General features: G+C 37.7%; 1 protein-coding gene across 1 annotated transcript; it reads left to right on the top strand.

The window, feature by feature from the left end:
• The first annotated feature begins 756 nt into the window (after positions 1–756).
• lztfl1 (leucine zipper transcription factor-like 1) lies at positions 757–16,205 on the top strand. The gene is made up of 10 exons (XM_020930781.2): positions 757–972; positions 2,647–2,771; positions 4,326–4,520; positions 8,962–9,019; positions 9,316–9,387; positions 9,490–9,555; positions 10,292–10,369; positions 11,560–11,736; positions 13,672–13,775; positions 14,908–16,205. The coding sequence occupies exons 1-10, from the start codon at positions 970–972 to the stop codon at positions 14,924–14,926; spliced, it is 897 nt and encodes a 298-aa protein (XP_020786440.2). The 5' UTR covers positions 757–969; the 3' UTR covers positions 14,927–16,205.
• Positions 16,206–23,178: the final 6,973 nt, after the last annotated feature.

Below are 23,178 nucleotides of genomic sequence, written 5' to 3'. Positions count from 1 at the left end.
TTTTCTAGTTTACATAGTATTTACTAGTACCTATGAAAAAGAGTTTAATCTAAATGCGAAAAATGAAAAAATAAATACATAGTTTGACCATATTTTATGTTTAAATTGTAACTTTCTAGTTGGGAAATATGTCATTTTCAATATATTTTTCCAGCTTTTGTTCACAAGTTGTTCGTTGATTTGTGTAAAACTTAGGATGAGCAGAAAATTCCAAAATTCAAAACTGGGACACACCCGGGTTGGGTTGGTTGGTATAAACTGTAACTAATTGCCCATTTATAATTTACTTTGTGAGTAAATCATAATCTGAGGAACTTCTGACAGTGCTTTTTTTTCTTACGGTAATTTTCAAGCTCAATTTTCTGTATTTTGGCTAAACAAATGATAATACATTCCCCGCTTTACTGTTGGCAGGGATCAAATTGGTCAACAAAAGGGACACCTGGGACATGGCTTGTATAAAGCTGGGACAAATCATTGTTTTTGCATAAATCTGCTGGGACAGGGGACACAGGGCTCAAAACTGGGACTGTCCCGGCTAAATAGGGACATCTGGTCACTCTAGTAAAACTATAATATACAGCAGGAATTATCCCACCATTTTCAGTCAAAATTAGAGAAACATAAAAACCCCTCACACGCACTTTTAACTGTTTTATTTCACAATTTACGACATGTCTGTGAACGCGCCAGCCGTAACCAAGGTAATGACGCTCTGCTCCGTTGCCAAGGCATTCTCAACGCAAACACAAGCTAGCATCATAGCACTGTTATTAGCCCCCCTAATCATCTCGCTGCTATGATTACACCTCGCTGAATCTGTCCGCACACTCACGCCATCATTACGGAACATTAAACCAAAACATTAAACCGTTTTGCTAATTTTTTTCCGGTAATCGCTGTTGTTATTTAAGCACGTTTCCAGGTTAGCTAACTCAGCACAGCTCACGTTAGCCTCACACAGCCGTCATGGTAAGTACGAAACCGGTTGCTTTTTTTGCACCAGAATCATGCAATTTGCGAATTTTGTGTTCTGTATTTGCGCAATTTAAAACGAAATGTACTCAAAAGCATGCATTTAGCTTGATAACAATGTAAACCAACGTGGGCTCACGCATTGTAGGCCTATAATCTTGAGAAAATCTGCTTTACGTGAATTTAGCAGATCGGATAATTCTTTGCATACATGGCAGTCTGTCTGGTGTATCGATTCGTGTTTGTTATTAGCTTTTTCTCCATTTTCCATGTATTTTTTTTTCCTAAATTGTGCAGCCCTATTCTGTATACCGCTATAAATTGCACAGTACCACAACACATTCACATCATCTCGTTGATTCCACGTATTTTTTATGATCAAATTTACATATAACGGTACAGATTGTTTAGTTTAGCTAATTAGTCAATCTGGTGTATGTTGTTTTCTAATTAACTCTAACAGTGAGAACGAAACCAAGCACAAATCAGTATGTTTCATTATAGACATAGGCAAATTATTAAAGGGCTCATATTATGTTGTTCTGATCTCTGATATAATGTTGTTTCCTCATCACAAACATACTTGGAGTTGTGTTTTGTTTCATTCACACATGTTTAAAGGGTCTATATTACACCAAAAAAAATTCTTGTAAGCCATATTAGATTATGTTGTTAGGCCATGTTGTTACCTCATTGAAAATATACCTGGAGTTTTGTTTTGAGTAGTAGTAGTAGTAGTAGTAGTAGTAGTAGTAGTAGTGGTAGTGGTAGTAGTAGTAGTACTTTATTTTCTGTAATGTACTTAATAGACTGTTAAAAACATTTTACATAAAACTATGACCAAAGGGGTTTAGCCTAAAGTGAATCACTTATGAATGCCCCTGTTAACAAATGCTGATGCCAAGAATACGGTTGTCGACAAACAACAAGCAACAACTTGGATAGCTCAGAGAAAAAAAATATATGTACAATGTAATAATAATACTCATCAGTTTAGTACAGCAGTTCTTTTTGTGTAAACTCTATTCCAATTCCTACACCTAAGAAAAAATAAATAAATAAATTCCTGCAAAATCATCAACATTTATCCTATACATACACTAACCTTCTTATGTAGCCAGAATCTACATTATTATTTTATTGTCTCTCTAGTTCATTCACACATGTTTGAGTAACCCTTTATTGTTAGTCTGTCTGCATCTTTAAAGATCAAATTGCTCTGTTCCACCTTGTGATGTCATGAAGCCGTAGTTTTCACGTTAACCGCAGCCTTTCAACTTAAGTTCAGTAGAGATTGGCAACTGCAAGGCTGAAATTATCCAAATTATTCTGTTGAAGGTGTATGGAGTGCAAAAACACCGTGGAGCACTTCCTGTATTACCACATGGCATCACAAGGTGGAACAGAACTCTAAATATGCAGGGTTTGTGTGAATGAAACAAAACACAACTTTAGGTATGTCTGTGATAAGGAAAAAACATTATAATATAGATCAGAAAATAGCCAATACAAACCCTTTAGGCTGAGTTCTTCTCTTAAAACACACACACACACAAAAGCTTTAACTTAATGTAACAGATCTAATTTAGCATGCTGATTCTGTGCATGCATGGTGGTCTGTCTGTTGTTTCAATTCTTATTTGTTAATTTCTTTTTTCCTCCTCCATTCAGGCTGATTTTGGGTTCAACGAGCACCATCAAAATGAAATGATAAACTACATGAGGTTTGCACGGTCCAAGAGGGTCCTCAGACTCAAGACCATCGACTCCTGCTTTGAAGAGCTCAAAGACAGCAGGTGACATTTCCAAACGTTATTTATTCAGTGGTGGAATAAGTACTCAGTTTTGTTACATAAAGGTGCATTGTGTAACTTTTGGTTGGGGACTGTCACCCGCTTGTTTCTATGGAGATGTCATTGCTCTGCCTGGAATGTTCTACAATATGGCATTAAACAGCTCTACCGTACATTTATTCAATTACAGGTGGTTTTATAGCTCAAAAATACCTAGAAAAACAGACATTCTGACTGTGAGCAGGGTAGCCACTCCATAGATCCGACCTGAAATTTTGTCTGGTCTAGTGTCCATGAAGATAGAAAGGTTTAATGCCATATTGTGAAACATTCCAGACAAAACATTAACATCTCCATGGAGAAATACATTTCACAAACCCTCCACCAGAAAAGCTTCACAATACACCTTTAAGTAAAATACACATACCGAAAAAGTATCACATTAAAAAAGTACCAGTTTTAAAATTTACTTAAAGAGTAAAAAGTATTTCACACAGATTTTCAGATCTAATAAAGCTTTAAATGTAGTGATTTTGTTGAAGATTTTTGATACATTTTGTTTAACAGAAACAACTGAATCAATGTTTTTTTTCCTAGCATTTTTTATTTGTATATTGTTTTTGCTCAAACTACAAACAGGTTAAAAATAAACTCTCAGCCTTTTCATCGGACCTCAAACTAGAATAAAAAATACTTTCACTTTTCAGTTCTGTTCAAAAATCTAGTGGAACAGAAAGTACAGATGTCTGCTCTCAAATGTAGTGAAGCAAAAGCAAAAAGTACATATACTTAAAATATACACTTAAGAACAGTACTTTCCTACTTTGCTTAATGTATTAAAATATAAATGCCACAACTTGACCTCAGATACTCGTAACCATCTTCTCCTGTCTGCAGCTGCTGTGTTCTGGTGTGAGGTTAGTTATAAGAATGTGCTTGACCCAGATTTATTTTTAAAAAGGATGGAAAAAACTAAATTTAAAGATGCACTATGTCACTTTGAGGCTAGAGGATTCACCATCTGTTTGTTTCCATGGTGCACAGTGGAGTATTACAAGCAAAGCAATGCACCAGAAATGTTACACAGTGTAACTTTAAGGCAATTTTTTTCAAGGGAGGTTAGTATGCTCTGTGAACTGTGTGCAATAACACACAACATGACCTCACGACCACATCCTCTTGTTGATTTCACAGAATTTTATTATCAAACTTATTCGAAGATATGCAAAATTTAATATAGAGTGTATCATTTAATAAAATAAAATGTTGCAAAAACAGCTAATTAAAATGAAAATAAAATGTAAAAAAAACTGTGATAAGTGATAATTCTGGGCTTTTGCTAGCAAAATGTTATAGCTATTTCACATTTGTCAGATGCCTCAAGTAATAAATGACATAAAATTCTTTAAATTTTACTTCCAAAAACTACTGAGATACTAATTTTTGTTCATAATGGCCCTACTACCTATTTCATTATTATCTTGTTTATCCACTAGGAGCACTTGAAAGTTAATAGTTTGTTGGATCTTCTACATACTCGTGTCTGTTTCTCCTCAGGCTGGTGGAGGAGACGTTCACCGTGGACGAGGTGAGGGACATGCTGGACGGTCTGCAGGTGGTTGTCAGAGGAGAGGTGGAGACAGAGCTCATAAACACAGCTCACACCAACGTGCTCCTGCTGAGACAGCTCTTCACCCAGGCAGAGAAGTTCTACCTGCGCCTCACCTCCGACATCTCCGAGCTCGAACACAGGTGACGCCAGTGGGATGATGAAAATGAGTAGGATCTCGTGCAAAAACTACTATGTTTACAGAGAAGAACAACATTTGTGTTGTCAGTTTTAGTGCTAAAATCCAGTTGGTTTAAAACTGGAATGCCTCTCTCTGATTTGAATAGTCACAAAAACCCTTGACCATATACTGAAAATGAGACAAACTGGAGACATTGGAGTATATTTTTTAAACTCAGGTTACATACAATTCCTTTAAAGGTGCATTGCATAACTTTTCTGGTGGAGGGTCCTTCAAATGCTTTTCTTCTTGGGGATGTTTATTGCTTTGTCTGGAAGGTTTCACAGTACGGTATTAAACCTTGCTAGACCAAACCAGACCAAGTAACAGGGCAGATCTGTGGAGAAGCAACCTGATGCACAATATGGTAGAGCCCAACCGCTGGCGTGTTCATGATTATTAAATGTTACTGCTATTATGCCGTGATTAAAGCAGTAAGAGATGTTTACAACTGTTATTCACGGAACTGTGACGTACCGGCAACGTAGAAGTTAACCGCTTAACAGATACACTACCACAACCTAAAAAAACAGTTATGTCAGGTCAAAGAGTGTCATAAGACCCCCCCCCCAACCTAAAGACAGCTCCACATGGTGCTGCTGAGAGCGAGTACAGCTGTGGGTTAGAGAGGTCACAGAGAGGTCAGTCCTACAGCAAAGGTTTCCCCTTCAGAAAACCACAACTTTTACTACTCCGGTTTTTACCTCTGACACAAACAGTGTTATAAACGAAATTACGAGTTTGAAGTTTTGGTATTATACAAGCAAAATTTTATATTTGTGGTAAACTCGACAACCAGCCAAGGAGTCACTATGGTAAATGAGTTTTGTATTTTTAAAAATGTGGTTCTTTGCAAATAGAATCAATGAATACAATGTTTTTGTTTTGTTTTTTAAGATAAATCAAATTAGTTGAAGCATAGTGTGAGATTTTTATACCTTATAAGTTTTTTCTCAAACTCTCACTTTTTTACTTTACTTCCAACTGGGGATGTCTAATTCCAAAAAAAAAAAGCATTTGATAAAGACAATGTGAATTAACACTGTTGCTTAGTGATTGTGTTAATAATTGTGAATATTTTTTCTTTAAAAATAGTAAATTTTCTATTGTAAGATCCCTATTTCCAAATTTCAAAACATGAAAGAACAAAAATGAACAAATCTCTTTAATATTATATGTAACTGTAGTAGCAGGTGGGGTTGTGAAAAGTATAGAAAATCAGATACTAAACAATACAAAAATAATATCAAAAGTAGATACTAATTTTTTGTAGTTATCGATACTAAAAAGTCACATTGACAGGACAGAAGACACAGATATAAGACCACATGGGAATATAAAAGAAAGTACATTCTATAGTCTAAATAAAGTGTTGTGGAATTTGTGCGTAATAAAAAGGAACCGACAGCTCACATTTCAGACACAGAGAGTCGTGTGCTGCTTTATTAACTGAACTCACAACAACAACAAAACGGTTAATAACAGTAAACAGAACAGCTTAAAGGGACCGCAACTATACTGTATTTAGAGCACAAATCTGAAAACTGAACATTGAACATAGGTAAGAATGTAACTAATGTGTCTCTAGTTAGTGGTGAATTATTTAAACATGTATGCCAAAGGTACTACAGTGTTTTTATTATCCTCATGGTGTCAGAAGCAGTATTGAGTATTGAGTCTAATCCTTAATATCGAAAATGTTGAAATTTGAGTATCATGACGCACTAGCAGCAGTATTCAGTATTTAGTATTCCTTTCAGTATGTCTCTACAGTACATGATCGCACTGCTTTAACTCTGAACGAACCCGCGTGAACCTTTGACCTGCGTTCACTTCTTCACATATGGTGCCGTACATGTGGGTGGACAGAAAGATTTCCTCTTCTGTTTGGGGAAGGGGCCTGAAAATGAGACTGATGTTGCGTGACTGAACGGGTGTCACACGCACGCCCATCGCCACCGCTCGCGCTTTTCAAACCACACACGAGCTTTCCCCAAACTGCTCTCGGTACCACAACGTGTAAAGTGTACGACAACAGGGGTGTTTGGGGTTTAATACACACAATTTCTAACTGTCATAAAGTTTGTGGTTCATAACAAAAACATCAACACACATGTAAGTGTACGTGGGATGGTTGTAAGGGTGTGGGTGTTGACAATCTGTATTTTTTGCATCACCTTTACAACAGCATGAAACTTTAGCTTGTCTGTAAATGTCTTGGCTGAGGTTCAAGTATTGCGCACAAAACTAGACCATAAATTTATCAAAAAAAGGCCAGAAATGTCACGTTCTACCCTTGTTTGGGAGATTACGCTCAATGTTTCTGTACATTATATTTAATCAGATGTTTTTGCTGTCATTTTTAATAGTTCCAAACAATATACTTGATTTAAATTTTGCATATCTCCAGAAGTACAGTTGTGGTTTTTGTCTCCTCCCACATCTAACTTGTTGCAATGTTGTTGTCTTACAAAATCAGATATAATTATGACACAAATAGGTTTAGTTTACAGATTAATGCATTTTTGTATTCTTAATTTAAGTATAAATTTTTCTGTTGTGCTCTTTTTTTGGACAATCACAGAAAAAAACTATATAATATCTAACATAATATCAAATGAAAATATTATAGCCTACATTTAATTTCTAAAAAGTTTTTCATTTAAGTTTTTTTTTAAAACATATTTTAATGGCCAAAAAGGGACAAATTCAACTATCATTTAATAGTCAAAGAGAAACCATATATACCAATATTTAATCTAATGGAATATGCTGTTCTATATATTAAAATGAGTTATTAATTATTTTTCAGTATTTTTTTGTTTTTTCATGGTCAAAGAGTTACAAATTCTTCACCAATAAATAACCAGTATTAGATCTGACAGTGTGACATCTCTATGGAACCAAAATAATGAAAAATTATGACTGTTAAAAGCACAATATAAGTGGTGAAACAATCAGGTGCTCTACGGAGCTCCCGAGTGGGCAGAATCATTTACTAGATGAAAGAAGAGATCCAAGGCGCTCTGATATGCTTAGCTATAATTTTATTTCATGTCGAATGCTAATGTATTTCGGCTTGCGTCTTCATCAGTGCACGTGAAATTCACAGGTGTATACGGATTGTTTTTTAATTTACAAGATGATGCCATTGTGATGTGACAAATCACCCATACAAAATATATACATACATTATAAAGAGCAAAGTGATGCATCACATAATATGAGCAGAATACAGTATAATACAGGGTAGCCGCAGGGTCTTAAACGTCTTAAAAAGGTCTTAAATTTATAAAATGACTAACTAACTAACTAAATTTCATGTTCCCAGATTAAGGTGGTCCAGGTGGTTATTATCACACCATTCAATGATGGCAGGTAGAGCTTGGCCATGGTCTGGTGACGATGACAGAATTCCAAGAAAAAAACTGTTTATGAACAGCAAGTTTACATTTACAATTTCACTCACAACTTACTGTATATGTAAGAGACAAAATACAAATTAAAACAAACAAAATTGAATGCATAATTCATTCATTCCAGAGCTCTATATCTTTCAAAACATAATGCTTTATACTCTTTTTTTAAAGGCTTCTACGGTATTAGACTTTTTAAAATCATCACTCAGGTTGTTCCATACACTAACCCCTCTAACAGAAATACAGTCCCTTTTTTTTAGTTCTTATCTTAATTTTTTTAAAGATATGTGTTCCTCTAAGGTTATATTGACTCTCTCTCTGCTCAAACAGGGTAGCCGCAGGGTCTTAAAAGTCTTAAAAAGGTCTGAAATTTCATGTTCCCAAATTAAAAAGTTTTAAATTATGTTGTCCAAGTCTTATTTTTTTCACAAAGTTCTTACATTTCATTAGCCTGTTTTTTGTGTAATCAACCGGGCTGCAGTGCAATGTTAAGTGGCGGGAGGAAAAAAAACTACAACGTGAAATCAAGTATGTGCAAACAATATTTTGGTTTCTGGCGCTGGCAGCAATGACTAAACAATCAGTAGAGTGGAGGAAGACGTTGGATGGATGATGGAGAAGTGTAGGTTTAATCCACAGTGGCTTTTAGATTCTAGATATAGTAGTTTGTTGGTCATTATTAGAATTGGATCTGTTTTCTTAAAAAAGTCTTAAATATGGGGTAGTCAAACCTGGGGACACCCTGAATTTTACATGTGCATTGGTGTTTGAAATGAAGTAAAATTATAGCTATGCATATCAGAGTGCCTCAGATCTGGTCTTTCATCTAGTACAATAGTATAACTTTTGTGTGATCAACCGTCCTCAAAATAATACCATATAACAGGAAGCTGAAAGAGATATACCTGTAGTGTATATTATTCACAGTGTATATTATTCTCACTTCACGTTTTCATTCTTTTGTTCTTCTTCTGTTAAATGCAGGGAGCTGTTGGAACAAGTGGCTGAGTTTGAAAAGACGGACTTCAAAACCCCAGACAAGGTGAGTGAAGGTGACAGTCCCATGAATCATTGGCTGAAACAATATTTTGACCCACATAGAAACCATAACTACGAGGAGGTTGCGTTAAAGAGCTTATTTTCAAGTCGTTTTATATTTCAGTGACTTTTTGGTTCAATGGTGACACATATAGAGTGATGACAAGTGCATTTAACCGCTCGTATCGACTGTGTAATGCTATACGCCTCTTTGATTTATGTTATTTTAAAGCTGATTCATGGGACTTTGATACGTGAGACAAAACATACTATAGTAGTTCATAATATTTCTCATTTCAGCCCAACCAAGAGTCAAGTAAACCCAAGTTAGCGCCGCTCAATGAAGGAGGGGTATCTGAACTGCTGAATAAGGTAAGATTATGTGAAACTAACAGTACGTGGAATGCAGTTTTGTGACTGTTTGTAGCTTTGTAAGTTATAATCAACTTTTATGAATATTTTGTATTTCTTCAGGAGATTGCCAGACTACAAGAAGAAAATGACAAAATGAAAGCCAGATTGCGGACCTTAGAAACACAGGTATTATACTAGACTAAGCTGCAGTACACTAGCCTGATTCATGAGCCGGTTTCACTTCATAGAATTGGTCTGACCTCGCAGCATTAGGATTCATTCGCTCGACAGTAGGCACATACTTTTTTTATTTAACCAATCGCTGCTATTTGGTTGTGACGTATGTAATGCGCTGGAACGCTCAGTGGTGTCCAAGTAATTGCCAGTTTCACAGCTCTTTGCTGATTGGCCGGTGTACAACTTCTGGGATTCTTGCAAACCCTCTAGTGTATTCCAATTCCTGCCCTAGTCGCTGGAAAGAAATGAAATTGAGCAGAGGCACTAGGTGGCGCCAGCAAGGCTACCATTACACAACACTTTTGTCATAAACAAGTAAATTCTGTTTTCCTCTGTGTGTTTTGTTAAAGCAACATGTCTCTATATAATTGGAAAAGCTTTATGTAATGCTTTGAAAGAAAGGGCCATGTGAGTCACTATGCAACATTTTGGGATGAGTGTTGATTGGCTGTCCTTTGGTGATGCACTCTAAAGCTGCATTACTATTTCACTGCTACCAAAATAAAAGGTTTCTGAGAACTGGGGACAAGCTTTGCTCCACTTCACAAATTACAAATACAACCTCTAGCCATAAGCATACAACTGTTGATTATTTTCTGCTTTATTCATTTTCTGTTTATTAATGTTTACTGTTTTGTTGTATTTGAAAATTATTATCACTGAGGATTTTGTTTTCTTTCTGCAGGCCATGAGTGCTCTGGATGAAAAGACAAAAGCTGAAAGGGCCCTCAAAGACCTTCAGAAAGTGCATGGGGAACAGAAGGTACAGTAATAATGCAGGAATTGTACTTTTTTTAATTATTATTTTCACCACAAATCTTATATATCTGAAATAGGTTATGGGTTATGACGGCTAAATATTCTCTAGATTTCTAAAATTTCATTGTTGTAAAATATAATAATCCATTTATTTTTCACATTTTACTTTTGATTTGATTTTTTAAAAAATGTTGTCTGTTTGTTTATCTGCTATCTTGGGCCTGTTTTGGTATGTACCCTGTGTGTGTGACTTGTTTCTAGTGTTGTTTAGCATGTAACAGTAGTTATAGCTTAAATGTTACCAATAGTTTTTAAATCTTGTTGATTGTAGAAATGCTACTTTTTCTTTAAACCTGGCCTCACAAGCTCTCATTCAATCATTAATGACATATTTGTATGAAAATCATATCTAAAAGAGAAAGTGAAAGGTGAGGTCGCGTGCACCAGAGACAGAAGAATCATGGTCTATGAAGTTCCTTCTGATTCCAGCTTATTATTCAATATGTAGGTAAAATATTATATTGTGACACTGGCTAAGTTTAGTCCCGAAATTTCCCAAATTTGATGCAGTGTTTGTGTAAATACAGATGCACTCATAGCTTTTCTTGTAACACATGCACAGTCATAGAAATACTCAATACTCTACTACTCAATTTAGTTACTTAAATAAAAGTAGCCTACAGATACTGATAGAAAAGTCTACTTTAGTAAAAGCATTAAAGTACCCATTTAAAAAAATACATAAAGATTAAAAAGTAAGTACAAGTATTTTGCGCAGAGTTTGAGATCTAATAAAACTTGAAATGTTGTGATTTTGATTCAGATTTGTGCTGAATTTTGTTCAACAGAAACAACTGATTTGGTTTGGAATTGGTCTTTATTTGTTTTTTGTTTTGCTTAAACTTTGACCTTGATTAAAAATAAAATCCTACAGTGTATTCAGTTGGTCTCACACAATAATAAAAACACTTTTATTTTTTAGTCCTGTTCAAAAATGTAGCAGAGTGAAAAGTACAGATATTTGCTCTCAAAAGTAGCAAAGTAAAAGTAAAAAGTATCAACTTCAAAATGTACTTAACACGTACAGATACCTACATTTTTACTTAAGTACTTTGCTATTTTTACATCGTTGAGCTCCACTACTGTATGAATTCATTCACAACCCAGTCTGATGGTCGTCTTGTTCTCCCTCAGCTGCTGGCGCGCTCTCAGGAGATCAGCTGTCTGGAGGACACTGTGTCCGCTCTGAAGGAGGACTATGAGAAGTCCTTAAGTGCCAACGCCGCCTCCCAGAAGGACCTCCAGGAGAACCTCATCTCAGCCAAACACGAACTGCTCAGAGTCCAGGAGCAGCTCAGCCTGGCAGAGAAGGTCTGACACACGATAATACAGGACACAGAACACAGGGGTTGGTTTTGACTGGGGTAAATGGGAGCTAGTATTAGTATCAGGGCTATTGATACTTTACAGTGACATCGTGCCAGGGGTGTTCTACATGTATCTCTAAGGATGTAATGTTTAGGAGTTACCATGGTGACACAATGCATACATTAGCTGTCAAAACATTTTAAGATTTTCTGAAAACTCAAGAAGAAAACACAAAATGGATGGAGTTAAGGGGGCGTTGAGAAGATGAGGAGAGTGAAGAGGACAACGAGAAGATGAGGAAAGAACTGAACAATGAGAAGATGGAGAAGATGAGAAGAGTGAAGTAAACCACGGGAAGATGAGGAGAGAACTGAACAACGAAAAGATGAGGGGAGTGAGCTGAACCACAAGAACATGAGGAAGTGAAGTGAACAACGAGAAGATGAGGAGATTGAAATGAACCACAAGAAGATGAGGAGAGTGAAGTGAACCACGAGAAGATGAGAAGAGTGAAGTGAATAACGAGAAGATGAGGAGAGTGAAAGGGACCACAAGAAGATGAGGAGAGTGAAGTGAATAATGAGAAGATGAGGAGAGTGAAGTGAACCAGGAGAAGATGAGGAGAGTGAAGTGAACCAGGAGAAGATGAGGAGAGTGAAGTGAACCATGAGAAGATGAAGAGAGTAAAGGGGATGACGAGAAGATAAGGAGAGTGAATTGAACCATGAGAAGATCAGGAGAGTGAAGTGAACCACGAGAGGATGAGGAGAGAACTGAACAACAAGAAGATGTGGAGAGTGAAGTGAACAACAAGAAGATGTGGAGAGTGAAGTGAACAACAAGAAGATGTGGAGAGTGAAGTGAACAACAAGAAGATGAGGAGAGTGAAGGGGTGCTGAGGAGGAGGGGGTTTAAACTAGGCAGACTGGGCACTGATTGGACGAGGAGCAGAAGTGGCGAGTAGAAGGAAAGTGTAATGGGAGTGAGGTGATGAAGGCTGAGGAGCAGATAAGCTCTGGAGAAATGCTGATTTAGACAAAAGCTTGGTTAGATCTTCCAGGTTGAATTTACGCTAGTGCCATTACAAGACACTAATACACGAATCGCATTCCAGAATATGTTTGTACAGATATTACCTAAAGGGAATGTTTTATTCTGTCATCCGAGCGGCTTCTTCAGTTCTGGTCAGATTGCTGGTGGACACTGCCTGAGCTCCTCCCTTCAGTACACTGAAACTACTCTGAAACAAACACACCTACTTGTTTACAGTTTCTGGTTGTTAGAGACAGTTCACACTTTAATAGACCAAGCTGAGTCATATTTTGCATAATCATTTAAGCCCCTCACACCTCAGAGCATACAGGTTTTCGCTCTTGTTAGGATAGAGTTATAAACAAAGAGATGAATGATGTCTTCAGGGTTAGCTGTTTTTATTGCAGAGTAAAACAGGATATTTTGGATTTTGCTTTGTCATTAGAATGTTCAAAATCCCAGAATGGAGGCAATTGGAGGCAAAATGTAAAAAAAAAAGTAGAAGCAAAATGTGAAGAAAAAAAAAAAGCAGTAGATACATTTTTTTTTAAATTCTCATTTTCAGAAAACAACAAAATTTCGGGCAAGACCACATCCAAAAAACTGCCATAAATAACCATTGTCTGAACAAGCACTATTGTAGTAGAAAGTGTAGTAGTTGTTGTAGTTGTAGTAGTTGTAGTAGTTATAGTAGTTGTAGTAGTTGCTGTAGCTGTAAGTTTATTTCATCATAAATGTCTTTCAAATATTGGCCAATCCTCTTCGATTTATGTTGCATTGCTAATCTTGGTTCTTTCATTCTAACTGCTTTATATTCCACTTCACATTTGCCTCCTATTGTCTCAATCATGGAATTTAGACAGTTTTTGTTGACCAACTTTTAAATGACCTCTATGTCTGATTCAGGAGTTGGACAAGAAGTTCCAGCAGACAGCAGCCTATCGCAACATGAAGGAGATCCTGACCAAGAAGAACGAGCAGATCAAGGAACTCAGAAAAAGTTTACAAAGGTGAGGAGGACTGGACACTAAATGTTACAGTTCAGGGAAAATATTTGTGTCTGACCCCAGTGCACTACATTTACTTCTGTTTACATCACTGTTGCATTGGTCTTGTTCACATACGCTGCACGTTATTCAGCCCAAACACACACCATGAGCCATGTGATAGTCCTTCAGCTGAATGACAGTGAGCTTCAAGTGGACAGACAGAGCCACATGAATACACAGGCTCTCCTCCCCGGCACTATCAGACTGGTTTACAGTCCAGCATCAGCCATGGCTGAGCTGAGAGCTAACGTCGTGTCACTGACCTGAACCAAATGAGCTTCTGTAGAGCTTATCAGGGTCAAGGTGCTTTGTGGGGATCCAAACATAATTTGCATGGATTATTTGTACTTCATTTACTGTGACAATAAACAATCACTCTAGGCTCATATGCAGACATTTCTGTGCCAGGCTTTTGCTGTTCTAAGCTGTTTTTTATCACTTATCTGTATAGTCTCTGTGGATCAATCACAGCTGTTGTGTTCAGTGGAAATTCAATGTGTAGTGACTTTTTGGCCACTGTACTGCACATAGCATGTGCACTGCAGCATATGCACTTCAAAGTAAACACAGTAGCTTTCATGTGCGTCAGGGAGCTTTACGGGACAGCCGCATGTTGACACACAGACAGTGACAGGCTCACCTATGCAGACGGAGGCGGAGGGAGAGGTGTTTTTCATATTCACTTGATCCAAATTTCTTCATCAGAAGAACGTGTCAAACGGCAGCTTTGCAGCCCACTCATGCAAATATATGTGATCTGTGCGCTTTTTTACATAATTCTAAACACTTTCATATTGGACTTTGTAGGCCCACGGTCAGCTGTGTTCACACCACACTCGCCCCGCTCCAGAGTGTGATAGGGGGCTCCCGGGGGCGCTATCTGATACTAAGTCATAACACAAGTGGTGTATGACTCAAATGACATATTTTCTCTATGGCTCAGCTGGCTATTATTTGATTATACTAAATGAATGAATAAGCGATTAGTTTCAGTTTCATGTGAACCAAGTTCACTTTGCTTCAGAATCAGTGATTCTCTTTGAAGGCGTTGAGATTATAATGGGCATGTCACTAACTGTGTGTTTGTGTGCAGATATGAACCAGATGAATGAGGTGTCCTACGGCCGCTGGGTCTGAGTCAACAAGTGTCGGACACAGCACACATTCTGATGCTACACGTGGACAAAGAGAAGAACTCCTCTGAAACAGCTGCCATTCCATGTTCTATTTGGTCTCTATACTAAAACTTGACCACTATTAAACAGCAGCATGGTGACGTCTGAACTGAATTCTACTCAATTATATGACAATGACATCAGATGTCCTTTTTCTGTCCTCTGGTGTGGTACAGTAAAGACTGGGATAGAACTGAATGTAATGGTATCATGAATGTAAAGTTTGAGCATTTCCTACACACTACTAGACAATCACCTGGTACAATGTCCATTACTCATTTTTAAAACTAACTTTTTGGAGTCTCTATATTATGAATTACATGAGGAATCATCCATTTTTAAATTACACTTTATTTTTGTAAGTCAAACTGTAGCTCAATAAAAACACAATAAAAAGGAGGCTAATTTGAATAGGTAGAATAGCTGGCATTTCTATATCAAAAGATTCAAACCTTAACATTGACTTTTTTTGCAATATTTTCATGTGAGTGCATTCTTAACAGCAGCAGAGGGGGCAAGGACTCCAACTATTGACACGCCAAGCTAAAAATGCTTCTGGCAAAGTGAGTTAGCGGTGGAGAATGGACAGTTTGAGAGCTAAAGTAATTGGTAAATGTTTATGGGGCAGTAGCCATCTTTTCGTGTAATTCAGTCAAATCTGCCTTGACCAGTACACATATATTGTAAAAGCAGCTCTGTGGTTCAAAATAAGACCTGTGCGCTCTCTTTATTCAATTTGAAATGTTTTCATCATCTATAAACAAGAAGGAAGGCTGGTGCACAGTTAGCATGCTGGTTGTTGTTAGTGTTATTGTTAGCAAACTCCGCTCTGGCCTCTGAAAGTTGTAAAAAAAAAATGCTTCTCGTCGTTGTGGTGAATAACTGGACGCTAGGAATGTGTTTGGAAGTTAAGGAATAACTTTAAACCGGAGCTAACATTTTAAACAAACTAAATCTTGTTCAGCACCTTTAAAAACAGTTTATGAAGGACTGGAAGACACCCCCCTCCATCTTAACAGGGGGGAAAATATGTTCTTAAAAATACTCTAGGTTAGCTTCCTTTGCAGGTTTTTTCTGTTTCAGTTCTCAGTTTCGGTGTGGTGGTTAGCTCTCGCGTTTGGCAATTTAACTAAGAAAGTACCCTCAGACACGCTATGGACATGTGACAAACTTAATGACCTTTAAAAACAAATAAATATACTTTCTTTTGGCTTAACTTTATGTACGCAAATTTAAATAAGCTATTCTAAATGTATAAATCTTTGTGTAACTCTTGTGTAAGCTACACAAGCTAACAACTGCAGCTAAAGTGGGAACTCAGATTATAAACTTAACCAAACACTAGACACATCAAGAATCTCGGACTTCCGGTCATTGCGCCATGCATACCGGAAGAATTTTTCGAAAAAGTGAGCATCAAACCACAATTTTTGTTTTCCCATTGGGATGCGTCTATTGATAAAGTCGATCTTTTCTAGTCTTTTGAACCATATCACTTTTGTTTCTGGTTCTGATATTGTCATATTTTAGTTTTGGGATTCGAACATCGTAATTGTGTGGTTGTTGGATCCTAACAGCGGAAAACACGGCTTCAAGAAATTTGTTTTTGCGAACCCCATAAATGCAAAAGTGAATCAGATGTGTGTGACTGTAAACCTCCGTTCAAACTGTTTCCCTTCCCAACGGAATTGAAAAATAGTGAAAGGCGAACGCGATGGGCAGGATTGATCCACGGGAAGGCTAAATTATCCCGAGTTTGCAGCGAACATTTTGTATGTGGAGCGCCATCAAAGCAAAATCCCGATCCCTCACTCCACCTTGGTTATGAATTTAAAAAGTCAACGCCAAAGCGAAAGGCACCAGCTGTTCACCAAGAAACACCTGCAAAGAACAAGACGTGATGTTGCTGTAAAACTACAAGAACAAGAAAGTGCAAGCTCAGTCTGTTTGCCTTCTGTACCTCTCGATTAACAAATGGGATTTTGTTTTGTTGCTGCTCCACATACAAAATGATCGCTGCAAACTCAGGATGATTTAGGCAGTCAAAGGTTTCCTTTTTGGTCCTTCCTGTGGATCAGTCCTGCCCATTTCCTTCAGCTTTCACAATTTTTCAGTTTCATTGGGAAGGGAAACAGTTTGAACGGAGGTTTCAGTCACACAGATCTGATTCCCTTTTCCACTTATGAAGTTCGCAAACAAATTTCTCAAGCCGTTTTCCGCTGTTAGGATCCAACAACCACACAATTAACAATGTCCGAATCCCAAAACTAAAATATGACAATATCAGAACCAGAAACAAAAGTGATACAGTTCAAAAGACTAGAAAAGACTGGCTTTGTCAATAGATGCATCCCAATGGGAAATCAAACATGGCGGTTTGATGCTCACTTTTTCAGAAAATCCTTCCCAGTATGCATGGCGCAATGACCGGAAGCCCGAGATTCTTGATGTGTCTATTGTCATACCACAAAATATTAGGACATTTTTGGTAACATTATTTCTAAGGATGCGTTACTATTCAAATCATGGGGGTGGAAACTCTTATCCAGGTTCTGTACTGTACCAGTCCAGAGGAAATAGCTCCTTTAGCGCGATGACTTCCCTGTACGCTCTATGCAATCAGCCCTTGGAAAGAGGCCTTGTTAGCTCAGTGGGAGTTTGTTGTCTGCCTACAAATGTTAAATCTTCAACAAAACATATTACAGACTGTATGCTAACTTTAGTTTAAGATTACGCTCCTTTTCAGATTCATGCTACTCCACTGACATGATTTGTGTGATTTTGTTTGCGGTGATTTGACATTCTGTGAAAGTCCCATCACTCAGAACACAGGAGTTTACCTTCGGATTATATATCATATTATAATACATTATATAGTTGGGAGGGAATTTGTGAAATAAGGATTGTGCACTTCTGGAAAAGGTTTTGATTTTTGGCAGGGTGTTAGGTTTGGGCCTAAGGTTTTTAAAAATCCATGGATACAAGTTGGGATCGCCCCCTAGTGTCCAGTGTACTTAAAATCCAAAATGATCCCCGACAAAAAGAGAAAAGGTTGTGTCCCACCTTCCCTTTGTCTTAAATTGTTGTATAATGACACTTTTTCTACTTGACTTGACAAAAGCAATGTGATTTTAACACTATCTTCCTATTTTAAGGCCACTTTCATGCCAAATTTATTGTCATGGTCACTTTTGCTTGATAAACTGTCTATATCTCTTAAATGAAATAACATACTGTATAAAGATCATTCAGGCCTCGAAACCCACATGTTCACCCTTAAGGAATAATATTGCCAACACAACACACCACATAGTGCTAGTGACCTGTCCAATCAACAAAGAAAAGCACCTTAGAGTTAAAAATATAGGTCTAGGGCCCTGAGTAATATTTAAATGTGACTTTTTCAAAGATATTGACAGTTTATTTTAGTTAATTATGACTATGATAATAGATTTAACATAAAAATGAACTAAAAATAAGAAGAATATATCATAATTGGATTGCTTGTATCAAACAAAGTAGAAAAGTGACATTACACAACAATTTAAGAGTAAAGGAAGTGGAGTTATAACCTTTTCTTGTTTCGGCAGGGGCCATTTTATGTACACCGGCCACTAGGGGGCGCTCCAACTTGTATCCATGGATTTTTGAAAACCTTAGGTCCATACCTAACACCCTGCCAAAAATCCAAAACTTTTCCAGAAGTGCATGATTTGCATGAATTCCCCCCTGGCTAATAGGGTACCACTTTAGAATAACTACACCTTCACTACAATCACAACTGAACCTGTGCTGCCAAAGCCTTAACCTGCACATAGAGGACACATAAGTACACAACTGTCTCATTCTCACTATATCAGGGGTCTCCAACCTGTAGATCTCCTCCCGCTTCCAAATAGCTCACCACAGGGGTTTCTGAATTATACCATTGTGCTGAATATCAAAAATTTGGATAATACATGCCTATTACTATTGTACATGTGCCATTTTGAAGCCCAACTTTGAGCACTAATAAACGGACAGAGGTTTATATTTTATCGGCGTCTAACTGCACCCAAAGGCTCGCCCTCTTTCTTATAATCATCTCAATTTCTTGCAGATGCTAAAATGAGCTAGCTTGATTCATCAGCCGGTTTCACTTCATAGTAACCGTCTGACCTCGCAGCATTAGAATTCGTTTTCTCGACAGTAGGCGGGTACTTTTTTTTATTTAACCAGTCGCTGCTATTTGATCATGATGTATGTAATGCGCCGCTAACGGGGCTAACTGGTATATTAAGCTTTTCCCAAATCCTGTAGGAAGAAGGGCAATAACGTCTTTCCCCTTGATAAAATTCACCAGACATTCTCTTTATTCCAGCTTTAAATCCTTGATCTCAGGAATTGTTGACAACGCAGAATTTATGGCTCTTCGCTGATTGGCTGGTGCCTGAACTTGCACCTCCGGGGTTTTTGCGAACCGTCTAGTGATTCCTGATCTAGTCGCTGGAGAGAAATGAAATTGAGCGGAGGCACTAGGTGGCGCAGGCTTGGCTAAAAATGAGCAGCTCTCATTTTTGTTTTATAAAGGTAGCTCACCGGAGGAAAAAGGTTGGAGACCCCTGCAGTATATGGACAGACCATGCCTCATGTGAAAGCTCAGAACCTCCAGAATTCCCTCCCCGAGCTGCAGAGGCTGCACTAACATGACTGGCTGTAGGTGCTGGGGTTTAGGTAGTGACCATTTAGATCAGAGAGAAGCATTTTGGTTTAAACCAGCTGGATTTGAGCATTGAAACTGGCAACACAAACCACAAACAAGAGACACATGTGAGGCTCATTCTGCTTTCTGATAATAGTTAATTGATAAAAGTGGATAATAGTTTTGAATTAAGAAATACAAGATTATAACAACAACATACACAACATGACCATCCTGTCCAATGCTTTTGTAATAATTCATTTAATAATTAAACATTTTGATGGCAAATATCATCAGTAACAGCTATATTTGATTTGAACAGCTTTACCTTAAATCCTCCTATAGTTTTTTAATTAGCCTTAATAAAGCATGAACAAAGAATTCATAATAAACAAATAGTTTATTGAATGATTCAGGCTAACTGAGGTGTAGTTCTGTAAGTGGTACCCCGTATAGTTCTTTCCCACACATAGAGAAAATGATTTAAAAGTTGGGGAAGAGGGACTGCTTTCTTCAATCTTTGTTATTGCCGTGAGTGAGTGACTATGAGAATACAATCTAAACAAGATGTTGTACTGCTCTTGTAGAGTGTGAAACATCTGTACCTTTAAACTAAACTAGCTGTGGACTTGTTTGTATTGTGCAACATATGGGGAAATAAAATGATGATACTGAAATGGTGATTACTAGTATTGTTTTAACTTTGTATCATGTTATTTTAGTAAGGAACTAGAAGCTTCTATTGAAAACATGCAAGTTAACATAAAGATTTATTCTCCCTTTGAACAATGGTATGGTATAGTATTAAATTATGAAGGATAACTGGTTACTTTTAGATAACAAAAATATCGAAAACTGAAGTTAAAGGCACTCATTTTAATTTTTGTAACATTTCTGATAAAGTGTCCACCACCTTGCCTGGGTTCCAGAATACTTACTTCTTCAGTACTTGATGAAGATGTGAGTCTGGTCACCAGTTCATCTGCCCCAATCTGACTGGATGATACTGTTTGGCTCTGTCCTGAAGCGCAACCGAGGAAGAGGTGACCAGAAGATTTCATTCTGGACAGGCCAGACAATCCACAACCTGCAGTAATTAAATAATTGTAAGATATATTTGATGCCACAGTGTGAAATAATTCAGGCAAAGCAAAAACATCTCCATAGAGACGAGCAGAAATCATATTTTAAGGTACATAGAGTAGTAATAGTATTCTCAATGCAATAATGCGTTCATACATTTCAGAGCATGCTTTGAGAAGGTCTAAACCAATGTTGGTCAATTTTAATATTATTGTGTCTGCAAAGGAACAAACAATGTTGCTTAAATGATCTACACTTTTCATATTGTCAGAATTTGCTTTAGATTGTGATAAATCTGGCTGCTTGAGTGCGCACAGTAAATCACAGTTTCTTTTAAGGCACAGGAAGTGGTTTTGTGCTGTGAAAGCGACAGCACTTTCCCACAATATGGCTCTCTCCTGTACTTCCTGTTCATCACTAACACATCAAAGTAACTGTTCATTTGTACACATACATGTGCACTGGGTAGGAAGGTTACAGACCTGTACCCAGCGTTTTTCTCATGCAGGCTGTAGAATTTTTCAGTTCAAACAAAGAGCAGCTCAACAGAGATGTCAAAATATGTTTGCTCCATGCTGTCTGTAATTATTATTGTCTGGTAATCAGGAAGTGCGCATTAACATGCTAATTGTTTTTAGGTTTACCCTGGGAAAAATTATAATGACACATATTAGAGCTAAACAGGTTTGGGGAGTAACTAGTTACAAAGTAAGGCTTTACTGTAATCAGATTCCTTTTTAAATAACACTGTAATGTAGTTACAAGTGAATAATTAGATTACAGTTGTTATTATTATTATTATTATTTTGTGTAATATATTTAGTTTTATAAAAATTTTATTAAATAAAGTTTGTTAAAAAAAATGAAAGTCGCATTGCATTGTGGGAATTTTGCAGCACTCCAAGTTGGCCAAGGATTCACAGATGCATCCTGGATAAATAAGACAAACGGAGGAGTTGAGCCCAGAGAATTAGAGCTGTGATAAAAGAGTAAAAAGATAAACAGGGGTGTGTGAAGTGCTCTTCTGGTGTCTGATGCAGATCTGCTGTGAAACAAAACAACACAAATATGCCGAGTCTCGAGGCAGAAAACAAAACAAGCACAACATACAACAGGAGATGAGTTATTCAGTAAAACAGAAGGTAAAAGAAGTTTTACCTTGACACATTTCTGAATAAGTCCATTATTCTACTTAAATGAATATGACTAATCTGGCAACATTCTGGGACTGGGGCATGACCTTTATCCCCCCTTCTCTCATGGAGTCACTCCCTCCCTCCCTCCCTCCCCCACCCTCTCGTCTCTTGGTAGGGATGGGAAGTCTATCCCTGGGTTCCTTCCTCTGTTCCTTCCTCTGTCCCTGTCTCTCTCTCTCCCTTGGTCTCTTCCTCCCTCATCCAGAGGTGCTGCTTGATCTCGTCCATAGGTATGCAGATGTTGTAGTCTTTGTCCATCATTTTGCGTAATAAGTATTTGCATTCTAAAAACAGAGAACAAAGTTTATCATTAGAAGTGTTGTATATCGCTGTCTGGGTGTGACTGTATTTCTAGTTGAGGTGTACAGGCATAACCAGTGTAACAAAACGACTGACTCGTACCATCTGACAGTTCGTCCCAGATCAGGGGCTCGTAGGAGAATTCGATGTCCTCCTCGTCGTTGTACGGCCTCTCAATGTGCAGCACAGAGTACAAGACCAGGCCTAGCTGCCACACTGTGGGGGGGTACGCCATGTAACCACCAAATAGTTGATAATATATGTATGAAATCCTGTGTAGTTGTACAATGAGTGCAGTTTGGGTCTGAAACAGAGATGCATCATTGTTTTGAGAGCTTTTGCCATGCTCCCTTTTTAATGGAGTAATCGATCTGCAGGACTTGTCTTTAGATCACCAAAAATTTAGACTTACATCTTACCTAGTGATCACCAAATCATAACAATAGTGTTCACGTGGCCATACCGGCTTGTCAAAGCCGGATCCTGTCAAATCTCAGAAGCTCAGCAAGGCCAGGCTTGGTTAGTACTTGGATGGATTACTTGCTGGGAAAATCAGGTGCCACAGTGGGGCGCCGTTGTGTCCTTAGGCAAGACACTTCACCCACACTGCCTAGTATGAAAGTGGTGTGTGCATGAGTGATGGTGGTGGTCGGAGGGACTGATGGCGCCGACTGGCAGCTGCGCTTCTGTCAGTCTGCCCCAGGGCAGCTGTGGTTACTATTGTAGCTTACCACCACCGGGTCTGGAGTAAATGAATAATGCTGAATAATGCTCTGTAAAGTGTCTTTGTGACATATGTCTGTGAAAAGTGCTATATAAAACATAATTATTCATATAAAAGCAAGTTTTACTTACATTTATATGAATAATTACCGTTTGTAAGTTTACAGCAGTTATGAAATTACAACACAACAAAGGAAAATCAAAAC

The sequence above is a fragment of the Boleophthalmus pectinirostris genome, unplaced genomic scaffold, assembly GCF_026225935.1.
Source record: "Boleophthalmus pectinirostris isolate CB_2022bp ecotype Guang Dong unplaced genomic scaffold, ASM2622593v1 HiC_scaffold_15, whole genome shotgun sequence".
Classification (NCBI taxonomy): Eukaryota; Metazoa; Chordata; class Actinopteri; order Gobiiformes; family Gobiidae; genus Boleophthalmus; species Boleophthalmus pectinirostris.
This window is presented reverse-complemented; position numbering and strand designations above follow the sequence as displayed.

Excerpts from the sequence above, each read along its gene's own strand:
- lztfl1 (XM_020930781.2), top strand. Across the intron at positions 9,020-9,315 it reads ACTTCAAAACCCCAGACAAG|CCCAACCAAGAGTCAAGTAA; the intron begins GTGAGTGAAGGT and ends TTCTCATTTCAG. Across the intron at positions 10,370-11,559 it reads AAGTGCATGGGGAACAGAAG|CTGCTGGCGCGCTCTCAGGA; the intron begins GTACAGTAATAA and ends GTTCTCCCTCAG.